Raw genomic sequence first — 18958 nt, 5'->3', positions numbered from 1 at the left:
ATAAAATATCAAGAAAACATGAAATTAGACATTCGTTAAAATGACCGTACTCCAGTGATTGATCTAGTTTTCGCTCGGGAAATAAAAGTTATAAATTAGTACAACTTACACATTTTAGAAAAAACATAGCTAAATTGAAAGCATTCGTTTATTATTAGGAGTAATAAAGGTGGTAAACACTCTACTGATGAACTTATTAATGATGAACTTTAGCTGAGAGCCTGCGTTTATGTATCATGTATTTATTTTTATTTTTAGTCATATATTTCTAATTTCCTATTTATTCTAGCAAGTGTATTCTACTAAACCTTAGTTCTTGTATGCCTTTTTGTATTTTTTCGAAGTTAAGCAGAGAAGATAACATTCAAAACAAACCGAGGTTACGCCAGAAAAAGTGTTTTATTTAACGAAGAATTGGTTTACTTCGATAAGGTTTAGTGTATTTGATTTATGGTAAACTCTCTCTGAATAAACATTTATATTGGCTGTATTTAACGCACAATAGAAACTGCATATAAATTACACGTTCCATACAGAGTTGTAAATTTTTTATTTTCCTTGTCGAGAATGTTGAGAAATAAGACTTATTTTTAACAGACAAAATTTGGACTATTTTATTGCAACGCGTTTTAATATTATATATATATATAGAAGTGCGTTGAAAAATTTCTTATGGAGAAATAAACATCTTTGGTATTTTAGTATTACGTGAGTTAATTATGCCTGAGTACTAATAAACTTGTTGGAGCTCCCGGTTCAAACTTTCATTTTGCTTCTGATATATGGGTTTTTCTAGTCTAAAATTTTAAAACTTGGGAAAGTGTAAAATTACTTCGTTCTTTAAATGTATTCAAGTTGAGTATGCATGCGCCATCTTTACGCATTTACGTAAGCTCATTTAGGATATTTAACCTCTGCTAATGTAATCTGTTCTAAAAACAGTTCTACCATAGATAAAAATATTAGTTATTCTGTTGCAAGTAAAATTATTACTTATGATAAATATTTCTTAATTGTTATTGTAAAAACATTATTGCGACAATTATAAATGTAGAAATTAAACATTTGCTTGAAATGCACCATCTATAGGGCACCACTATAACATACACTTTATTATTACCTAATAAATACAAATATGAAAAATATTGTAGATCAGTTAGTTATTAGTTACGAATTAATTTCTAAACACGGCAATATTAACAAGGAGTAAAGTAAGTCAGAAAACTAGGTTACCAATGTTTGAGTAGACATCAATTTCTCCCAACATTAAGAAGGTGACTAGTTTTCACTGTCATTCACAGATGTCCCATTTCAAGTTTTTTATGACGTCACACATCACCCGATTTTAAAATGACACTTGATTCGCTGATATGTGTATGGTGATGTTTATGTAGTGTTGTGATGTTTCTCATCGGAAATTAATTGCAAATAGAAATTGCGAAAAAAATGGATGAAAACATACCACCCTTCACGGGTGACTTTAATTTAAACGAGTTGTCGGGAATAGACGGTAAGTACAATTATTACTCCTTGCTTAAATTTATTTATTAAATTAAATAAATGCCTCTTTCAGATATTCTGACAAATTGCGAAAGTGAATTGATGAAAAATGAATTATTCTCCGACGATGCTTTACTTTCTCAGTTGGACCCCCTTCTACCAATGGACGATGTGAGCTTCGACTTGAGCAATTTAACTGAAACTACTTTCCTGGATCCTCAAACGTTGTCGCCACTGAAACAAGAGACGCCACCAGTTTATAGTGCTCCCATATCTCCCACATATCAAGCCAACCCATTTTTAAGTAATCAAAGGCCACAACCTTTCGCAACATTGAGCAATCTACCAGGTACACCCACTATCAAAACAGCGCCTGAAGTCCAACATCATGTTCAAAATCCAACCACTGTTATCATTTCACAATCACAACCTCTTGTTTATTCAAGTCTGCCAATACAGCAGAATACTCAACAACAACATATAATTCTACAGTCAAGCACGCCAAAAGAACAGATTCAGAAAACACAACCTGTTATTGTGCAGAATATAAATCAAATTCCTTCTGATAAGATGCAACAGCTTTTACTGCAAGCAAAAATTGTTAAGTCGAACCCTGTGACAGTGAGTCAGCCTACAGTTATGTATACTACAGGTGCAGTGTCTAGTAATTCCTCACAGCCTTCACTGCATACTATTGTGAATAGTGGTACACAGATTTTGACAACTGGAATTCCTTTAGTGTTAGATGCAGATAATAAGGTGGCTATTAACAGGATTCCCCAGGGTAATGGAAAAGAGACAAAAGTTAAAGAGGTAAAGAGAAGTGCTCATAATGCCATTGAAAGAAAATACAGAACCAGTATTAATGACAAGATTGTTGAGTTGAAAAACATCGTTGTTGGTACTGATGCAAAGGTGAGTTTATTCATTTTTTGCTATTTTCATTGTTTTTATTATTCTAACCAACTGTATAAATTTTGTTGTTACTTTTTTTGTAACAGAAAAATATCAAAGAGGAAAAAACACATTGTGTTAAAGAAATGCTGAAAAACGAAATTTTAGGAAATTTCCATCGTAAAAAAAAAACAATGTGAAATTAGATGTTCTTTAACATGACAAATACTAGAGTTTTCAAAAACGTTGCAAAGATCACTATTTTTGTCCGATGCAGTTTTGGTTTCATTGTGATCAATACTTCAAAAATGGTGAGAAAATTCTATGTTTTTCTTACCTGTCTCTTGCAAGTTCAAGGTGTCACGATTCATACGAGTAATAAAAATTGCATCCTTTGATAAATCGATGTATATTTTTTTTACATCTTTGCAACACTTTACGTAATACGTAATAATTTGCTGTTTCTTTAAGATAGGTAGCAACTTTGTTATTCGGGCCGAATTATTGGTTGCCTACCTATCAAGCAATAAAAATACCGAAAAATCTTAGGAATGTTGTGAAACAAAATTGTATGAAAATCATGTATTCAGAAATTGGTCTAAAATTATTTAGATAGAAATTCCCTATCACTTTAGGGCAAACATTTAAACACTCGCGCAGAACTCAAGTTGCTTAAATTCAACGCTTTAAATCGCTAATAATTGTGATTAAAAATCAAGGCGAATTCATAGACCACAAATGAAGGGGTATGTTATTTTATAAAATTACATAGTATTTACTAAGCAAAATGTTCACCTGACGTTATAAAATTATTGGTGACAAATTTAATTAGCGTTTTACACGATGTTCCTAACTTATATACAGTTGCCGCCAAAAAATTTCAGACGTCAATGTCATTCAGTCGTCAGATAGTGTAAAGCAACCTTTAGATGTTTCTAACCTAAATATTTGACAGTCATTTTTAACTTTTACATTTGACACTTACATGAATGTAGCTGTAGCGTAAGCTGGAATTTTGAAAGTTTGACATTCCAGCTGTCCGAAATAATGACAGTAAAGCATAGACTACATTAAAATTTTTGACATGACAGAAAAGTGATGTTTGAAATTTTTTGTCGGAAACTGTACAGGGTCATCATAAATGATTGTAGTCAACTTGGCTTTGAAAACAAATGAATTTTTTGCTGTTGCCGCTTCATAATACGGTTCGAAGTAATTCGAACTATTAATTAAATGTCATGCTCTATTTGAGGTTATTTTCAAAAATAAATAAAACATTCTTTAAATTTAAGTGTTTAGGCCTAACTGCACCGCTTTCACTTAACACTTGGAAGTGTTACGTAAATTCATTTGTGTCCGTGCCCCCGTGCCTCGTGTGTTCGTGCAGTTTATAAAAAAAATATGGAACAACAGAGTGCCGAATAACCAGTTGTACACCGGAGGAGGTATTATGGATTAAGTTTATGAATATGAATTCAAAGCTACCATAGAAAATAAAAAGGACGATGTCATTTACTGGTGCGACAAAAATTCTAAAAAAAAATAGTACGAGAACAAGAAAAATGAAGACCGGAAAACAGCCGCAGACGAAGAGGCCGAAAGAAGAAAGATTGGCAAAGGATCACGTTCAGTATTTGAAACAATGGATCCTTGTTTTGGTTAAGTTACGGACATCACAAATCAAAACACTTGTGAAGACTGGAGAACTGGAGACGTACATTTCACATAGTGGGGACAAAAGTGAAAGCATTAAACCAACAAATAGCCAAGATGGTGCAGAGGAAATCATGTGTGTTTAGGTACAAGATGATATCACAGTCTTGGTTCCAATGTTCAACAGAAAAGCATAGTAGAACAGGGTGGTAGTCAGTGTTCTGTGGTCATGATTTACCAACAACCCCAAAAGAAGTAAGTATACATTTCATTGTTATCTATAGAAAATTTACTGTTTATTTTAAGCACCACTGGCGTGTTACATTCCAAATAATTTTAAAAAGCTGATGGATCAGTAACTTCACACTAAAAATTGGTTTAGTGGAAGAAGAGCAAACGTTATGGAGACTGTTCATGGGAACATAATTTCACAGCAGTGACAGGGTTATGAAGTGGCAAAATAAAAAAACCAATATTTCGGGCAGGAGTTGGTAACTACAAAAGAAGGAACGAGAAATTGAAGAATTTAATTTTAGGAAAAGGGTTTTAAAACCAGACATTGAATTAAATGTACTTACTTCAAATTAAAACATTAAAGAGTCCATTTTCAATTAAATGATGCTCATTTTTAATGTAATGTTAACAATAACATGAGATATTGTTAGTTTATAAATAAATTTTAATATGTTTTTCACTATAAATGAAATCAACAAAAAAAAATAATTTTATTACCAATAAATTTTTACTGTCAAATATTACAATCTGTTTTAAAATGTTGTGTAAAACAACAGCGACAATCACAACTGTTAACACAGGAAACTGTCGTTTCAGAATCCCAAATGTGCACCCAATTCTATTGCGGCTTCCAATGTGTCACTGATAATAGAGCTGTTGTGCTGGAGTAACGGGATATATCAGCAGTGTCAACAAGTATTTTTTTAAGGGATAACTTGTTACTTAGAAATATAATAATATAATAAAATTCTCTTAAAATATTCTATCCAAGAGCACACAACTTTGCAGTTGTGTATTTTCAAACAGATCTTAAACTGAACAATGATTAAAAATAGTACTATCATTTGTAGCTACTGATCATTGTGCCACAATATTTGAAATTTAATCATTTCATCACATATGGCTTGTACATTAATCAAGAGATAATCTTCCTGATTTCTAAAAATTTCTGGATCTTCTCCACCTATAACTTTTACTATTTCATTTTTTGTGTTCTATATTAACAAAAATTCATATACCTGGTAATTTAATTTTTATATGTGCATATGCAGTCCAAGGCGCCAATGAAGTCTGGAAAACGAGCTAGATGAACAACAATCTTTCACATTTGCTTGCTCGTCTACAATTTGAGGCATCACAAAATTTTTTGGTACAGTATAATCACTGCTCTGGGTACTCGGGGAATTCTTCTTTTCAAAAACAAAAGGATTTTCAGCAATCCAAACTCTATAATTTTGCGAATTAACGTAGCCATTTAGATGAAACCATGCTTCATCGGAAAAAAATGACATCCAAAATTCTGTTGTTGTTCATGTTGTTTTGAAACCATTCCCAATATGCAACACGAGGATAATCAGCTGGTTTAAGTTCATGGACTGACGATACTTTATAGGGATGCATATGTAATGTTCTTTTTAAAACTTTCTGACAAGTGGTGTATGGGACACCAGATTGCAAAGACAGTTTACTCAAAGATTTTTTTGGGCTTTGCTCCATTCGTTCCCTCAAATCTTCGACGACCTCTTCACTCACTGGAGGCCTTCCTGGTGACTTGCCTTTAGAAACATTTCCAGTGCTGTTGAATCAGTCAACGATTCTTTTTATGTGTGTCATTAAAGACTGTTCTTCAATGTTTAATTCTGGAAAGTTTGCCAAATACTCATCCTTGCAAGCTTGAACAGAATACACCCATTCCCCGTCCGCATTTAACGTCCCATTTCGATAGTAAGACAACAATAAACGAATTTTGTTCAAGAGTGTACCCCATCTTAACCTAAAACAGATTTATTTGAAATATGAAAACACATTAATTCATTTCTAGTTACCTTAATCGCTGTTTTCAATCGTTGTAGTTTTGATAAAAACTGGTTTAATTCAATTTAATTTATAACAAAGAAGACTGGAACAACAACACAAGTAAACAAGACGTGCGCGGGAAAGTATTATGACATATGACCAGTATGACATTCTTCTGACAGCAAAGTAAAACAAAAATTCCCCATAACTTTAGTGGACTATAATTAATCATTTTTTGAAAGTAAGAAGCGGCACAGCAAAACAATTGCGTCAGCGCCTACTTCGACTACAATCATTTATGATAACCCTGTATATTTAAAATTTGAAATCGGACGGGTAGTTTCGGAGATGATTTTTTTAATAAAAATCAGCACAGACGATAGACAGAAACGGCAAACTTATTGTTTCCGACTTTGTTTACGTTCGGGAAGTAAGAATATACACTATTTTTGTTTTAAGTTTTCAGGGCGATTGGTTTTTGTTATTCTTGCATTTCCATTGTTAACTTTTAGGTGTCACAAAGGTAAGGTTAAATAAGAGTATGTGTACTGAGAAGCACACGGGTACAAAATATTTAACAAATAATGTGCAGTGTACAGTTTTGATTATTTTTATAAAGGCTATGAAGGAATCTTCAACCCCATTAGTGTTATTTTGCCTTTAAAAAAAATTAGTTGTAAATTTTACCTTGAGACTCATTTTGGCATTAGGAAAAATAAAAAAAATCTATATACGTATGTTTTGCATTCTTTTTTCTGATATTGTGTAAAATATTTACCATAACTACACCACGCAAGAATCAATTTTTACTTTTTGACCCGAGTTTGGCGGTACGTGGGTGTATTATTCATTAATCATCCAGATAATAACTCGACTGATCGATGTACTACGGCATTCATCTTTGGTTATATAAAAATCGTGAGTTTGTAAATTATTACGTGGTTATCGTATTTTTTAAGATTTGACTATCGCACTGATAGGTCGTTTCAAAGAGTAAGTGAGTGTAAATCAACGTGAAGATTATTAATATTTACTGTTTTTGTAACCTTTGGAGTTTATATTTTCCTGTATTTAGTAAAGTCAGTTAATCAGTTAATCCTAGACATGTTAAATTGTTTTTTTATGACATTGGCATTATGTTGACCCCACTAATTAAGTGATGTGTGCATGTTTGGTGTATATGTTTTGATATATTTTTCCTGCATTTGAAGTAACTAAGTTATTTGATGTTATTTACTATAATATGCACATTTAAATATGTACAATATTTATATGATACATGATACATATTTATATATTATGCCGACGACTGGCTAAATTAACATTTTCTCGACGTTTCATGTCCTCTAGAGTATGAAAAATAGATATATCGTGTAGATGGCAAAAAGGCTAACCCAGATTTGCCTTATGATCCTTACCAACAATATGATAACGTCACCTTAAAATTTTGTATTTGTGGTTTGTGAGTCCGCTTTGAGTTTTTAACCTGGGCATTCAGATTTTCAAAAAAAAAAATCGAACTTGTGTAAAATATTTTCCACTTAGAAGTTTTGTACTGTGTTTGAAAAAAAAAACAGGCCCTGTTATTTTTTCGAGTATAGCATTATGTGTTATGTATTATATATACATACTATGCGTCAAATTAAATAGTTTTAAACATACTACGATTTGATTTGAAAAATTAATATTTAACGTTCATTTATTTTTGTCTACAACGTTCAACTTTTTTTTAATGTTATCCTATACCGGTGTCTGGAAAATGGCGGATTAACACTCCGCTGCGGTCTTAACAGTCAACTGGTGAGTCTGGGAAAAATAGTAAAAAATTTCTTCTCACATGTTGGTGGAGTTATAATGATTTTAAAATTGGTTTTTTTGTTACATTTAACAACTAAACAACACATTCATTTTCCCAATAACTAGTAATAAAATTTTTAGTTAATAATTCTTTGGCCGATGACCATATTTAATTACCATTTCAGTTAGAATTTACAAAGATATGGTTGTTATGTTAGAAGGTACTAGCTCCGCCCACCCGCCCTCTCTTTTCTTAGAGGATATCTCATTTGTCAAAATCAGTTCTATCTTAGCAAGTACTGATGACTAACTTTTACAAAAAATGATTAAAATTTGAAAACGTTACACCCTTACAATGCATAAGGCAGGAAAGAAAGGAAGGAAGAAAATAAAGTACATAACGTACTGAATAGTTAATCCACCATTTTGCAGACACCCGGTATATTTTTTTAGGGATTCTTGTAGAGATTATTTCTGAATTACTTGTTCATTTACTGTAATATTTCGTGTTAAGAAATTTAATTTTCAAATTTAAATACTTCCGTACCTAACAAAAGTTACAAAAATTGTCAAACTAGCTAACATAACTTTTGGCTTAAAGTTACTAGATTTGAATACGAAAATAATTGTGTTAAAGACACTAAAATTAAGTTAATGTTTACAACAACTTTTTAACAAAATATGACATCAACGTCATACGTCAATGAATTCAGAAACGAATTTTGTAGAGAAAAACAAATGAACGCGACGCATTAATTTTTCAGATTAGGTCGTAGTATATTTAAAACGATCTATTTGATGTACACAAAAAGCTGTACTCGAAAAAATAAAAAACCATGGGCTAGGATTTTTTTCAAACCCACGAATGTATGTTAGGAATATCGTGAAATTAATAAAACGCTAACCAAAGTTTGTATAATTTAAATGCTATTTAAATTTTATAAAACAACATACTCCTGTCCTTGTGGTTTATGAATCCGCCTGGATTTGTTTATACTAAAAATATAAGAGGAACGCAATTGATCGGCCGTATAACTCAGTTGGTTAAGGCGTTAAGGCAACTCGGATCCCGTGGCTGGTTCGATTCCCTCATGGAGCACTTTATTTTTTCTTACAATGTAATTGGTATTATCTATATATTTTTTCTAAAACAATGGATATGTTTGATTGCACTTCAGGGCTGGGGGAAGTTTTGTCTAATAATAACATAAGATCAATTATTATTTTTAATAATATTAATTATAACTTTTAATTCTTATTTTTTTTCATCGTTTCAGTTTTTTATCAAACAAATCTTTTTGCAGCAATTCATGAAATTTCTAATATGTTCTTAAAATTCTCTTGAATTTCATAAAAGCAAATTTCATGCAAATACATATGTAATCTTTAGGTTACCAGATAAATAAGTTGTTTTAATCACGTTTGTGTTCATCAGGTTAATAGATTAATTTATGGACGGTATCTGTCTGCATCTCTTCTCATTTAAACGCAATGATGTTTGTATAACAACAGCTACAACAAGAGTTTTGTTCAGTGAAATGTTATAATTTATTTAATTTCTGGGTGAAGTTTTAACACTGCATTATAATACCCATGTGAAATCGCTGTATAAACAGTCTAAATGACACTTCTAATCTAATCTCTTGATCTAATTTTTGCTATTATTCTTCAGTTAAATAAATCTGGTATATTGAAGAAAACTATCGAGTATATCCGATTCTTACAAAATTCAAACACCAGACTCAAACAAGAAAATATGGCCCTAAAAATGGCCGCACGACAAAATACCCTCAAAGACCTTCTTACAACCGGCAAAAATATCGAGTACGCTCCGCAAGATACACCGCCACATTCAGACGTATCGCTGTCACCTGAGCACTCATTACCCTCGAGCCCGGAGTATTCAACACAGATCAAAGACGACAGTGACGAAGAAAGCATGGGAATTACCAAAGGACTCTTGGATCATACGCGCATTACCTTATGCATGTTCATGTTTGCCGTAATTGCATTCAATCCATTTGGCATCGTTCTAAACCAGATTGCTCCTCCTAGTGATGGCGACGTTGGTTACAGAAGAAATATTTTATCACGTATGTTGTACAAATTCTATTTGGTCATGCTATTTTACCGATGACCTTTTAGTTGGTTTAGGACAGTCCGCAACTTTCGGTTCATCCTTAATGCTGTGGTGCATAAACTTGCTCATTCTTGGGTTTTGTCTAGTAAAAATGTTTGTGTACGGTGACCCAGTTATATCGAGCACTTCAAAGGAATCCCAGAAATTCTGGAGACACAGGGCACAAGCTAATCATTACATTAGAGCGGCCGATAAACTTGAAGCGAAACAGGAGCTTCGTAGGTGTCTGCAAACTTTCGGAATATCATTACCCACGAGCAGGTTCGAACTTGTGTTGTCTCTTTGTTGGCAAGTGTTTCGGCAAGTTATGCATCGATTGTGGATTGGGAGATGGTTATCCAGACACGTCGGAGGATTTTTCGTGGATAGGTAAGTTGATACATAGATAGTGTATTTTTTTCTTGATGAAAAATTTCAGTGTGACACGGTGCGAGGCTCTGACTTCTTGTCGGGAGCTGTCACTAGTTTTTCACGATTTGCACCAGCTCCAGCTGGTGGATGGGCCCGAAGAAACGTGTCATCTCCTCGGTTTAACCACAGCTTTAAGTGCTTTAAACTTATCAGAGGCTGCTAAAGCCAAAATGAAGTCGGTTCAGATGATTGACATTTACATTGGGCTAACTTTAAGAATTAAAGCCTCTTGTTGGAATATTTTGCAAGGGCTGCAGAGATACTATCTGGGCTTAGCTAAATTGGCGTCCACTAATTCTTGCGACCCAATTCCGCCCAGGTTGCACTGGTTATTGACGCCGCATGGTTTTAAGTTCTTTGTTTCCCAGAAGTTCTTATACGACGCCAAGTCCACAAATTTGCCGTTTAGTTGTATCGGCAATGTGTCGGATCCGTTGTCGTTCGCCATGAAGGTTTGCTTTTAATTTATGGTTGTTTTATGTGAAATAAACGAAGTTTTTTTCCAGTCGTATAGAGAACATTTACTTGAAACCGCACTACAAACTTTAACGACTCCGGGTAATAAAAATGACGTTTATGAAGACAAAAAGACGGACATAACGGATGTGTCAACTTACGTTCATTTATTGTACGAGAATGTTACCACCGACGTTCAGACCGTTTTTAATGCCAATCAAATATATAGTGAGTCGTTGGGAAAAATTCCAGTAGCGGTAAACGTTACTTTTTTGTTTTTTTAGGTAATTACGATGAAATTGCTTTTTGGTGGACCTCCGTGGTTGACGCGGCTTGTCATTGGCTGTTAGGTGAAGAAAAACTTGATGATTTATACAAGAAAGTAGAAAACGTGCCAGAGTCTCTGTTGTCTCTTGAAGATCCGCTTCCGAAGGCGATTCTTGCGGCTTATATGGCTAGGAAACATTATCTAACAGTTGGATCGTCTGCACCACAAAAGAAAATTTTAAAACAGTGCGATACTGCCAGTCAGTTGTTAACTGATAGTTTGACGTATTCCAGTTGCAAACCGCAGGATAACCTAGTTTTGGTAAGTTTATGTAACTTGTATAAAGTGTATGTATTTTTTTTTTATAATGTATGAAACGTGTTATGGACAGCAGTGCATTGTAGTTGCATTGCATGTAATTTTATAAGTGCAGTGTCTCTTCAGTGCAACTCTGCTCATAATTTTAACATCACAAATACTGTTAGAGAATTAACACAATATATGGTTTTTTGTTGAAATGTAGAGCAGAAACAAAACCAGTAACAGCCGCTGGAATATAAATTTTGTTTCATTAATATTTTCTCAATACCTGTAGTCGCAACTTTTTTATGAAATAAAATTTGTCACATTCAAAATAGATTTCAAGTAAATTCGCCACTGGCTTATTTTTAGTGTCGTTTAAACAGAGAACTATATATTTAATACCAGTTTTTATGATTGCTTGATATCTACAAGGTCAGTGGTTAGTTTTTCCGTTAATTAATATTGTAAAATTCACTTATTACTAGGTTTGCATGCATACAGAGAAAATAGACTTTTGTAGAATTTTTGTTAATTAGTCAAAGTAAAGTAGGGCACGTGTAGACTGGAGACAGTGCAATGCAATCAAGTTTTTTAGGTAGTAGAAATTAAAATATTTTTGAATATGACCTACTGCGTCAACTCAGTTATTTACATCTGGTTGAAGAAGAGTTAATAGTCTTCGGATGCAACAAGAAAATTGTGAATATAATTGACGATAAATAAGAAATAAAAGTAATAAATACAAATAGTTTTAATAAAAAGTCGCAAAGGAATACCGTGATTTTGTTTTGTCATTGTACTTTCACTTTGGGTTTGATTTCATTTTGCAGCATTTAAAATGTGTTTTGCAAGAGTTAGAATATTTCTGTTCATATAAAAATTTTTTTAAGATTATTCTGTAAGGTTTTTTTTTTCTAAATTTTGCAGTTTGACTCGTCTGAACGTAACCTTTGCTGCTGATTGCGTCTTCTGTGTCTAATGGAAAATTGTAATTAAGTTAGAACAATCATTAAAAGAGGAATCCTGAGCGGGTTGATTCGTGCTTTCGTTTTACAAGTAATATAATAAGACTCACTTCGCTCGCTGTAGTAATTTCGTGCTGCGCCTCACACTTTGTTTTTAGTAGAGTAAAATACACCTGGCTGCGCCTGTGTTTTGTTTTTAGTAGTTTTAGCGGGCAGAAAGAATCTCGAAGACCGACGAGTATTTCGTTTTAAGGAGAAGCATAATACAAAAATAAAATCAGTAAATAATTAATTCATTTAGTTAATAAGCGTAATGATAATAACCGAAACACTGCTGGGAGAGAATTGGACTAAAAAAACGTCGGCGTTTTGAATACTTGCTTTAAATACGCTTCATTTGATAACCATTTTGCCGTTTAATAAGTTTGTTTACACTTTGCCTAATAATACGGTAGATTTAAGAAAAAAGACGACCGAAGTCGCCTTTGTGCGCGAATTGTTTCAATCGCACGGTATATGGTACGAATATAACTCTCTTCATTAAATATCAGTAGTAGAGAAAAGGAGAAATTTCAGTTCCAAACGTTTTTTAAGGATTACTTGGCGTTTCATCACACCATTGTGTGATGCCTCAAAGTAAAACATTTTAAATGTACCACCATTTGATTTGAAAAATTAATGTTTAATTATCAGTGAATTCAGAAAGAGAGTTTTTATAAGAATCTGTAAAAATTTATAGGATGTTATTGATTAAAAAAGAGTTATCTCGATGCTGTACTCTGAAAAGTAAGATCTGATGTTTTTACTTCCCGAGCGTAAGCTAGGGCGAACGGCTAATCTGATGTTTTCTCGACGTTTCATAATCCCAAGAGTATGAAGAACAGGGTCTCCCGTTTCCGTTTGTCACCTGTGTCGATATTTATTAGACAGATAATCTTCGAAACTACTGAACCGATTATTGTCAAATTCTATATGTATTTTAGGAATATCGTGTAGGTAAAACGCTGACCAAAATTTGTCTAATCTTTCCCACCAACAATCTGATGACTTGACCCCAAAATTTTGCATAGTAAATGTTGTTTAAATTTTATAAAATAAAGTACATTTATACTTGTGGTTTATGAATCCATCTTTATTTTTTACCCTGTACATTCTAGATTTTTTTAATCTCCTTTTTGGCAGTGTGTTGGAACACCGCGATTATAAACAACGTACGCTGTGCTTTGTACATTTTGAACGCCGTATTTTTAAATGTTGAAAACCGTACTTTATAAACGACGAAGGTCATAAGTTTAGATAGGACCGCCGGCCGCCGTACTGTGTTGACCGTAGCATTTTTTACTTTATTTTTTCTTATGGATAGTTTGTAAATTCCGAGGGTCATACTTTTGTTTATTTTATTGATCGAGAACGGTTTACTCTATTTCCCCGAAAATTTGAAGATCCAGTACCGTTATTATTAATATTATACTGCACCTATTGAAATTGATGCATCTATTTTTCTAAAATATTGGTAACGTCTATACAACATTTTGTCTTGGAAAAAACTCACTTAAAACACACGCATAGTAGTATGCTTCTCTAGAATCGTCACGACCCCGAAATAGCAGTCAGTCATTTTGATCTGACAATTCGCCTTTCATCAGTCGCGTATCACAAGAGCTTGGAATAGAGCTAAAATCAGAGTGTGCCGTTTTAGTATATTTTTTCGACTTTGCTAAATTCTGCTCAGCGCCTTTGTGTCATTTAGACTCGATTGATAAATTTATGTAATCATTTAATAACGCCATTAATTTAATTAACATAAATGACAGCTGTCTGACGTATGCTGCTGAGTAACGTCTATCCCTTATATTTAAAAGTGGACTGTCTCGGTCGTGACAACTCTACCTGTACATTAACATTCACACATATCTTTTAGCTCATGGAAAAAAACGCAAAATAAAATTTTACAATTTTTCGAAAAAGCTGGGTATGGTGTGGTGTGCTTCAGAGGCGAGAGAAGTTCTTAGACCATTTTTTTCCGAAACGCGCGATATATATTTCACGATGATTAAAGTAAAATAAATCACAAGTAATTGTTTAAAAATTAACCATTTAAACATTTTTTAAATTTTCTTGCTTAAATAGATGAACATTCTGCGGAATCATTTAATATTTTACATAAACTTTCCATTAAAAAGAGTAATTTAAGTGTCAATTTGGAAAAGTCTTGAACGATAATTACAGGGTTTTCATTAATGTTTGATATCTAGTAGGCCGTGAATTTTAAACATCATTTGGTACTTCCTGCGCATCACTGCTCACTGCTTAACCTAAAATTCTAATATGTCCAATGTCAAATTAAAAAGTGAATCATTTGTAGCCAAACTTTGACATCAAACGGCAAATTTCAAATTGAACTTGACAATCTGTCAGTACCACCAACTTACAAACAAAACGCGTTGCCCACTAGATATCAAACATTAATGAAAGTCCTGTACATGAAGTAATGCACAGCGTGATCAACAAGTACTCTTTGAGTTGGCAATAGATTTAAATGATTTTGAGAGAATTTTCTTGCGATGCTATTGCCAAATCTGGCGTTATTTCACTTTTAAGCACCCAAAAAAGTTTAGTTATGACATTTTAATAATAATAATCAATAATAAATTTTGACGTAAATTAAATGTCACTGCCAACCATGTCAGTTTTGACAGGAGGTAAGGTGGAGTTACGGGGCTACCAATTTTAAGTAAAATTCATTGATACCAACTGAAACAGTACTTGTGTTGAAAATTGAATAAGGTATTCCACGCAAAGCTAAAGTAGATGTCGCCATCACCGAAGGGGCACGAATTTGTAACCAAAGGTTGGCAACAGCTAAATTGACATTTGTGTTTTGTGTATTTGTCAGCTGCCTTGGTTAATCAGTCTTTGTACATTTTGTATGATTTGAATAAAAATGTACTGTTAATATATCTATACTAATACATCTGCCGCATATAGAGGGACAACTTTACCACATGAAAGTCACTATATTTGACACTTTTTGGTGATTTTGCCCTTACAGACGTGGCGCCTCTAGCGGTACAAAGTGGCAGTGGAGTACCCTAAGTCGAAATATATTTTTTAAAACCTCCACACAACTCTGTATGTTTGCATAGACCAGGGACAGACTGCATTTGTATAAATACAAAACTCTCACCAACCTAACTGCCGACCGAAGTTGTTAAACGAATTTTTATACAAAAAAAAAAATAAATAAAAATACAGAATCTGGGAAACGATTGTATTCAACTTATATTAAAAAAATTGAAAATGCAGACCCCGGGAGAGTTATCATTGAAACAAATTTTAAACTTCTCAATATGTCCGACTATAATTAAATCAAAAATTGCAGTTGACAGTTAAACATAACATATTATTTGGCTTCAGTGTGTGTTAAAAAAACTAAATCGAACACGGTTGTAAAATATTATTGTTCATTACCTTACCTACATGTGAATACTAAAATTGAGGAATGTTGATTTTACATCAAAGTCGAAGTTACGTACTTTATGTACAACAGCACTACATATTCCTATGAGTAGGTGCAAGACCATTTAGAATATGGGGCAATAACGGCTTGATTTGAATTTTTAGTATGTGTTTGAAAAATTGCGCCAGTTATAGGTTGTTTGCAGTGTGCGAAAATTGTAGTAATGGAAGCGGTGTTAGCACACACGTACTCTTAATCTCATAAATTTAATCTTGAGTTTATCGAGCCGAAATATTGCAAAAATATAATTCCGAGTGTATTTATAGCAACACAAGCCTTTGTTTTTTAAGATTAATTATGTTGTTTATATTTGACTTTGTTTATTATTTGGTTTTTTATTTGAAACTAAATTTTTGTGGGTAATTTAGTTTAATTTTGTCGATGCACAATCAGTGCGGTGTAGTTCATAGGTTTTAAATTTTATGTATTTTAATTAATTTTTTGTGTCGTTTTTCTATAGTTATAAAAATATAGTTCTCTTTATTGTTCAGTTTATAATAATGGATGCCGTAATTGTCTACAAAACTAATAATCTATTGTCCGTTTTTTTTTCAGTTGGCGCAATTACTGGTCTCCGACTGGATTTTAGAAACGCGAACCTCTCTTTGGGAGGACGCTTTTTCGGAATCTTTGCCCCCTGTTCCCGTGCCGAATAATGTTCTCTCAGCATTCCAGAAGGACATATCTTCGTTAAGAACTTTGGCACAACATATTCCCGTAAGTTTGTTATTTTTTCTCCAATGAATATGTTTTATAACTATGTTTTTCTAGACCGCTTTGCCTCGAGTCTTTCTTTATGAGGCAACCGCCAGGTTGATGGCAGGAGCGGCTCCAGGTCGTACCCAGCAGCTCTTGGACCGCAGTTTGCGGCAGCGCCACGCTAGATCGTCTATTATATGTGGCAAAGCCGACAAGAACCAACAAGATGTTGGTGGAGAGCGTCAACATGCAACTGCACTTTACATGGCATGCAAGCACTTACCAGGTCAGTTGATGTCATCGCCCGGCGAAAGAGCGGGGATGCTCGTGGAAGCAGCGAAAACCATGGAAAGAATCGGAGACCGAAAGAAATTACAAGAGTGTTATAAGCTGATGAAGACACTTGGTGCCAATTCCGCCACGAATTAACATAATTAAGTGTTGCGAAGATGTTTCATAATTTTTTATTAAAGACATAAAATGTGATGTTTATGGAGCGAAGTGGTGCTTAGCGATTTCGCTACAGTGATTTTGAGTATAAAACTGGCCGTTTACTTGGCATCGGCTCGTGTGATTACCATTATATTGTGCGAAGAAGCGCTATGTCAAGTTTAATACGTAGTGTAGCTTTACTTAAGGACGATAACATTGAATTTTTGTAGGAATTATTTATTTTGTTCAATTTTCTTTTAATAAAGGAATACTGTTGAAAGTGGGCTGTGACTGCTGAAGTAGCGGATGAGTCGTTTTATGTTCGGAATCCGAGTATTGAGCCTTGCGGCAAAGTGCGTTGTATTTAATCTGAATGGGCCTTAAAAAGCAATCAAGTGTCGTTAGCAGCTGGGGAGGTCGGAATTAAGCGAACGTCGTGTGGTTAATAGGTGCGCACTCGCCTTTCAAACTAGTAAATTTCGGTTCAATTAGGTTGCCATCTTGAGATAAAATGAAACAAGTTGTTTGTAAGACGTTTCGTCGCTTTTGTAAAAAGGTATGTTGGGTTTATTGCAGTTGGAATAAGAAGACATTACGAAAACGGTTAGCTTTCTTGTATTTACCTTTTGGATTTATTTTTCATAAAGTTGGATGGGAGGCGGTTATATCAACCTCTCAAAACCAATAAATGTGTTGACATGACGTCTCAGTAGCAGTGTTTGAACAAGAAACCCTCGATAGATTGCGACGATGGCAAGATATTGCTTGTGGGAGGCGCGGTATAATTTTTGACAAAATTGAACGAAACCTTGCACAAGGGTCATCACGTCAGAGTAATTTGAAAGAAAGAGTGTGAAGCCAATTTAGTCCCTGTTAATACAGATATCATTTTTATTTTACGATTTTTTTTTAATGAGCATCTGCATATATGGTAAAAATTACAAAACATGAATTAACATTCAGTAGCAAATATCTCAGAAGTACGTCGTTTTGTATTTTTTCGCAAATACCACTGTCAAATTAGCAGCTAGAATATTTGTAACTCTAGCTTATTTTCTCATTGGTCTCACCCTTTCACTCATCCGTAGACTATATTAGCTAATTCAGCACTGGACTGATTACGGACCAAGCGACACTAATATCCTCTATTGGAGATCTGTGTGGTTCTTCGCTGTTGTATTTACTTTTGCTCGTCCATTCCGCAACAATTTTATTGTCTTCAGCAGTTTGCTCGGTAGACCATGGTTATTCGCGTAACTCTGCCGTTATCGTCTCTGTTTCACGGTTTCTGGCATCTTAGATAGTGAATCAAGTCACACCGGCCAGCATTTCTCATCTCCTTCACTCCAGTTCGACCGCGCTGTCCCTGGAGAGGGAATGCCGTGGCGGGACAATAACATATTGGTAAGAGTGGAAACATAAGTATAGACCTGATAGCTCAGTTGTTAAAATCCCGCTCTGGCTGTATATTGTTCCTCACTTAACAAAACGTACACTGACACTCTGTGAATAAGGTAAATAAATTCCTTTAGTAATAATTTTCCGTGTTAAATCTTAACAAAATTTCAATTTTTGCGTTGTCTGCTATTATACAGTTTAACTGAGAACCCAAAATATTTAAATTTAGCGAATCATTTGACAAAATTGTCAGAAAGAGTTCCGTCAGAAACATGACATATTATCCCTATATTTTTCGAACAACCTTGTATTGTTGAAGAGGATCGCTTAACATGGTGATCCTGGTGGGAACGCCGTCGCAACCCCACCTTCTTCGCCTTTCGGCTTTAAGGCATTCCCTGAAGGAAGACACCACCATCAAGAAGCTTTTTTCTACCCCCTCGAGTCTAACACCAATGTGGTTAACAGCGAAGGACGGCGCGCATCCAATT

The 18958-nt window shown here is 34.0% G+C and overlaps 1 protein-coding gene and 1 long non-coding RNA gene across 2 annotated transcripts; one reads left to right on the top strand and one right to left on the bottom strand.

Annotated features, from left to right (window-relative positions):
• Positions 1 to 1356: 1356 nt before the first annotated feature.
• Srebp (Sterol regulatory element binding protein) lies at positions 1357 to 17349 on the top strand. Its single transcript, XM_064056614.1, has 9 exons — positions 1357 to 1510; positions 1574 to 2415; positions 9548 to 9968; positions 10021 to 10384; positions 10434 to 10878; positions 10933 to 11110; positions 11167 to 11471; positions 16494 to 16655; positions 16710 to 17349. Exons 1-9 carry the CDS (start codon positions 1447 to 1449, stop codon positions 17064 to 17066), a joined length of 3138 nt encoding a protein of 1045 aa, XP_063912684.1. The 5' UTR covers positions 1357 to 1446; the 3' UTR covers positions 17067 to 17349.
• Positions 4790 to 6250, bottom strand: LOC135129469 (uncharacterized). Its single transcript, XR_010280586.1, has 3 exons — positions 6108 to 6250; positions 5301 to 6055; positions 4790 to 5245 (listed from the first exon to the last, which is right to left on the bottom strand). It is a non-coding gene; the product is annotated as an uncharacterized LOC135129469 (long non-coding RNA).
• Positions 17350 to 18958: the final 1609 nt, after the last annotated feature.

The sequence above is a fragment of the Zophobas morio genome, unplaced genomic scaffold (assembly GCF_036711695.1).
Source record: "Zophobas morio isolate AGI-343-1 ecotype UQ-CSIRO unplaced genomic scaffold, CSIRO_AGI_Zmor_V1 ptg000002l, whole genome shotgun sequence".
Taxonomy (NCBI): domain Eukaryota; kingdom Metazoa; phylum Arthropoda; class Insecta; order Coleoptera; family Tenebrionidae; genus Zophobas; species Zophobas morio.
This window is presented reverse-complemented; position numbering and strand designations above follow the sequence as displayed.

Bases quoted from the DNA above. Each gene is read 5' to 3' on its own strand.
- Srebp (XM_064056614.1), top strand. From the start codon at position 1,447: ATGGATGAAAACATACCACCCTTCACGGGTGACTTTAATTTAAACGAG. The intron at 9,969-10,020 runs GTATGTTGTACA...ATGACCTTTTAG, and splicing joins CAGAAGAAATATTTTATCAC to TTGGTTTAGGACAGTCCGCA. The intron at 10,879-10,932 runs GTTTGCTTTTAA...GTTTTTTTCCAG, and splicing joins CGTTGTCGTTCGCCATGAAG to TCGTATAGAGAACATTTACT.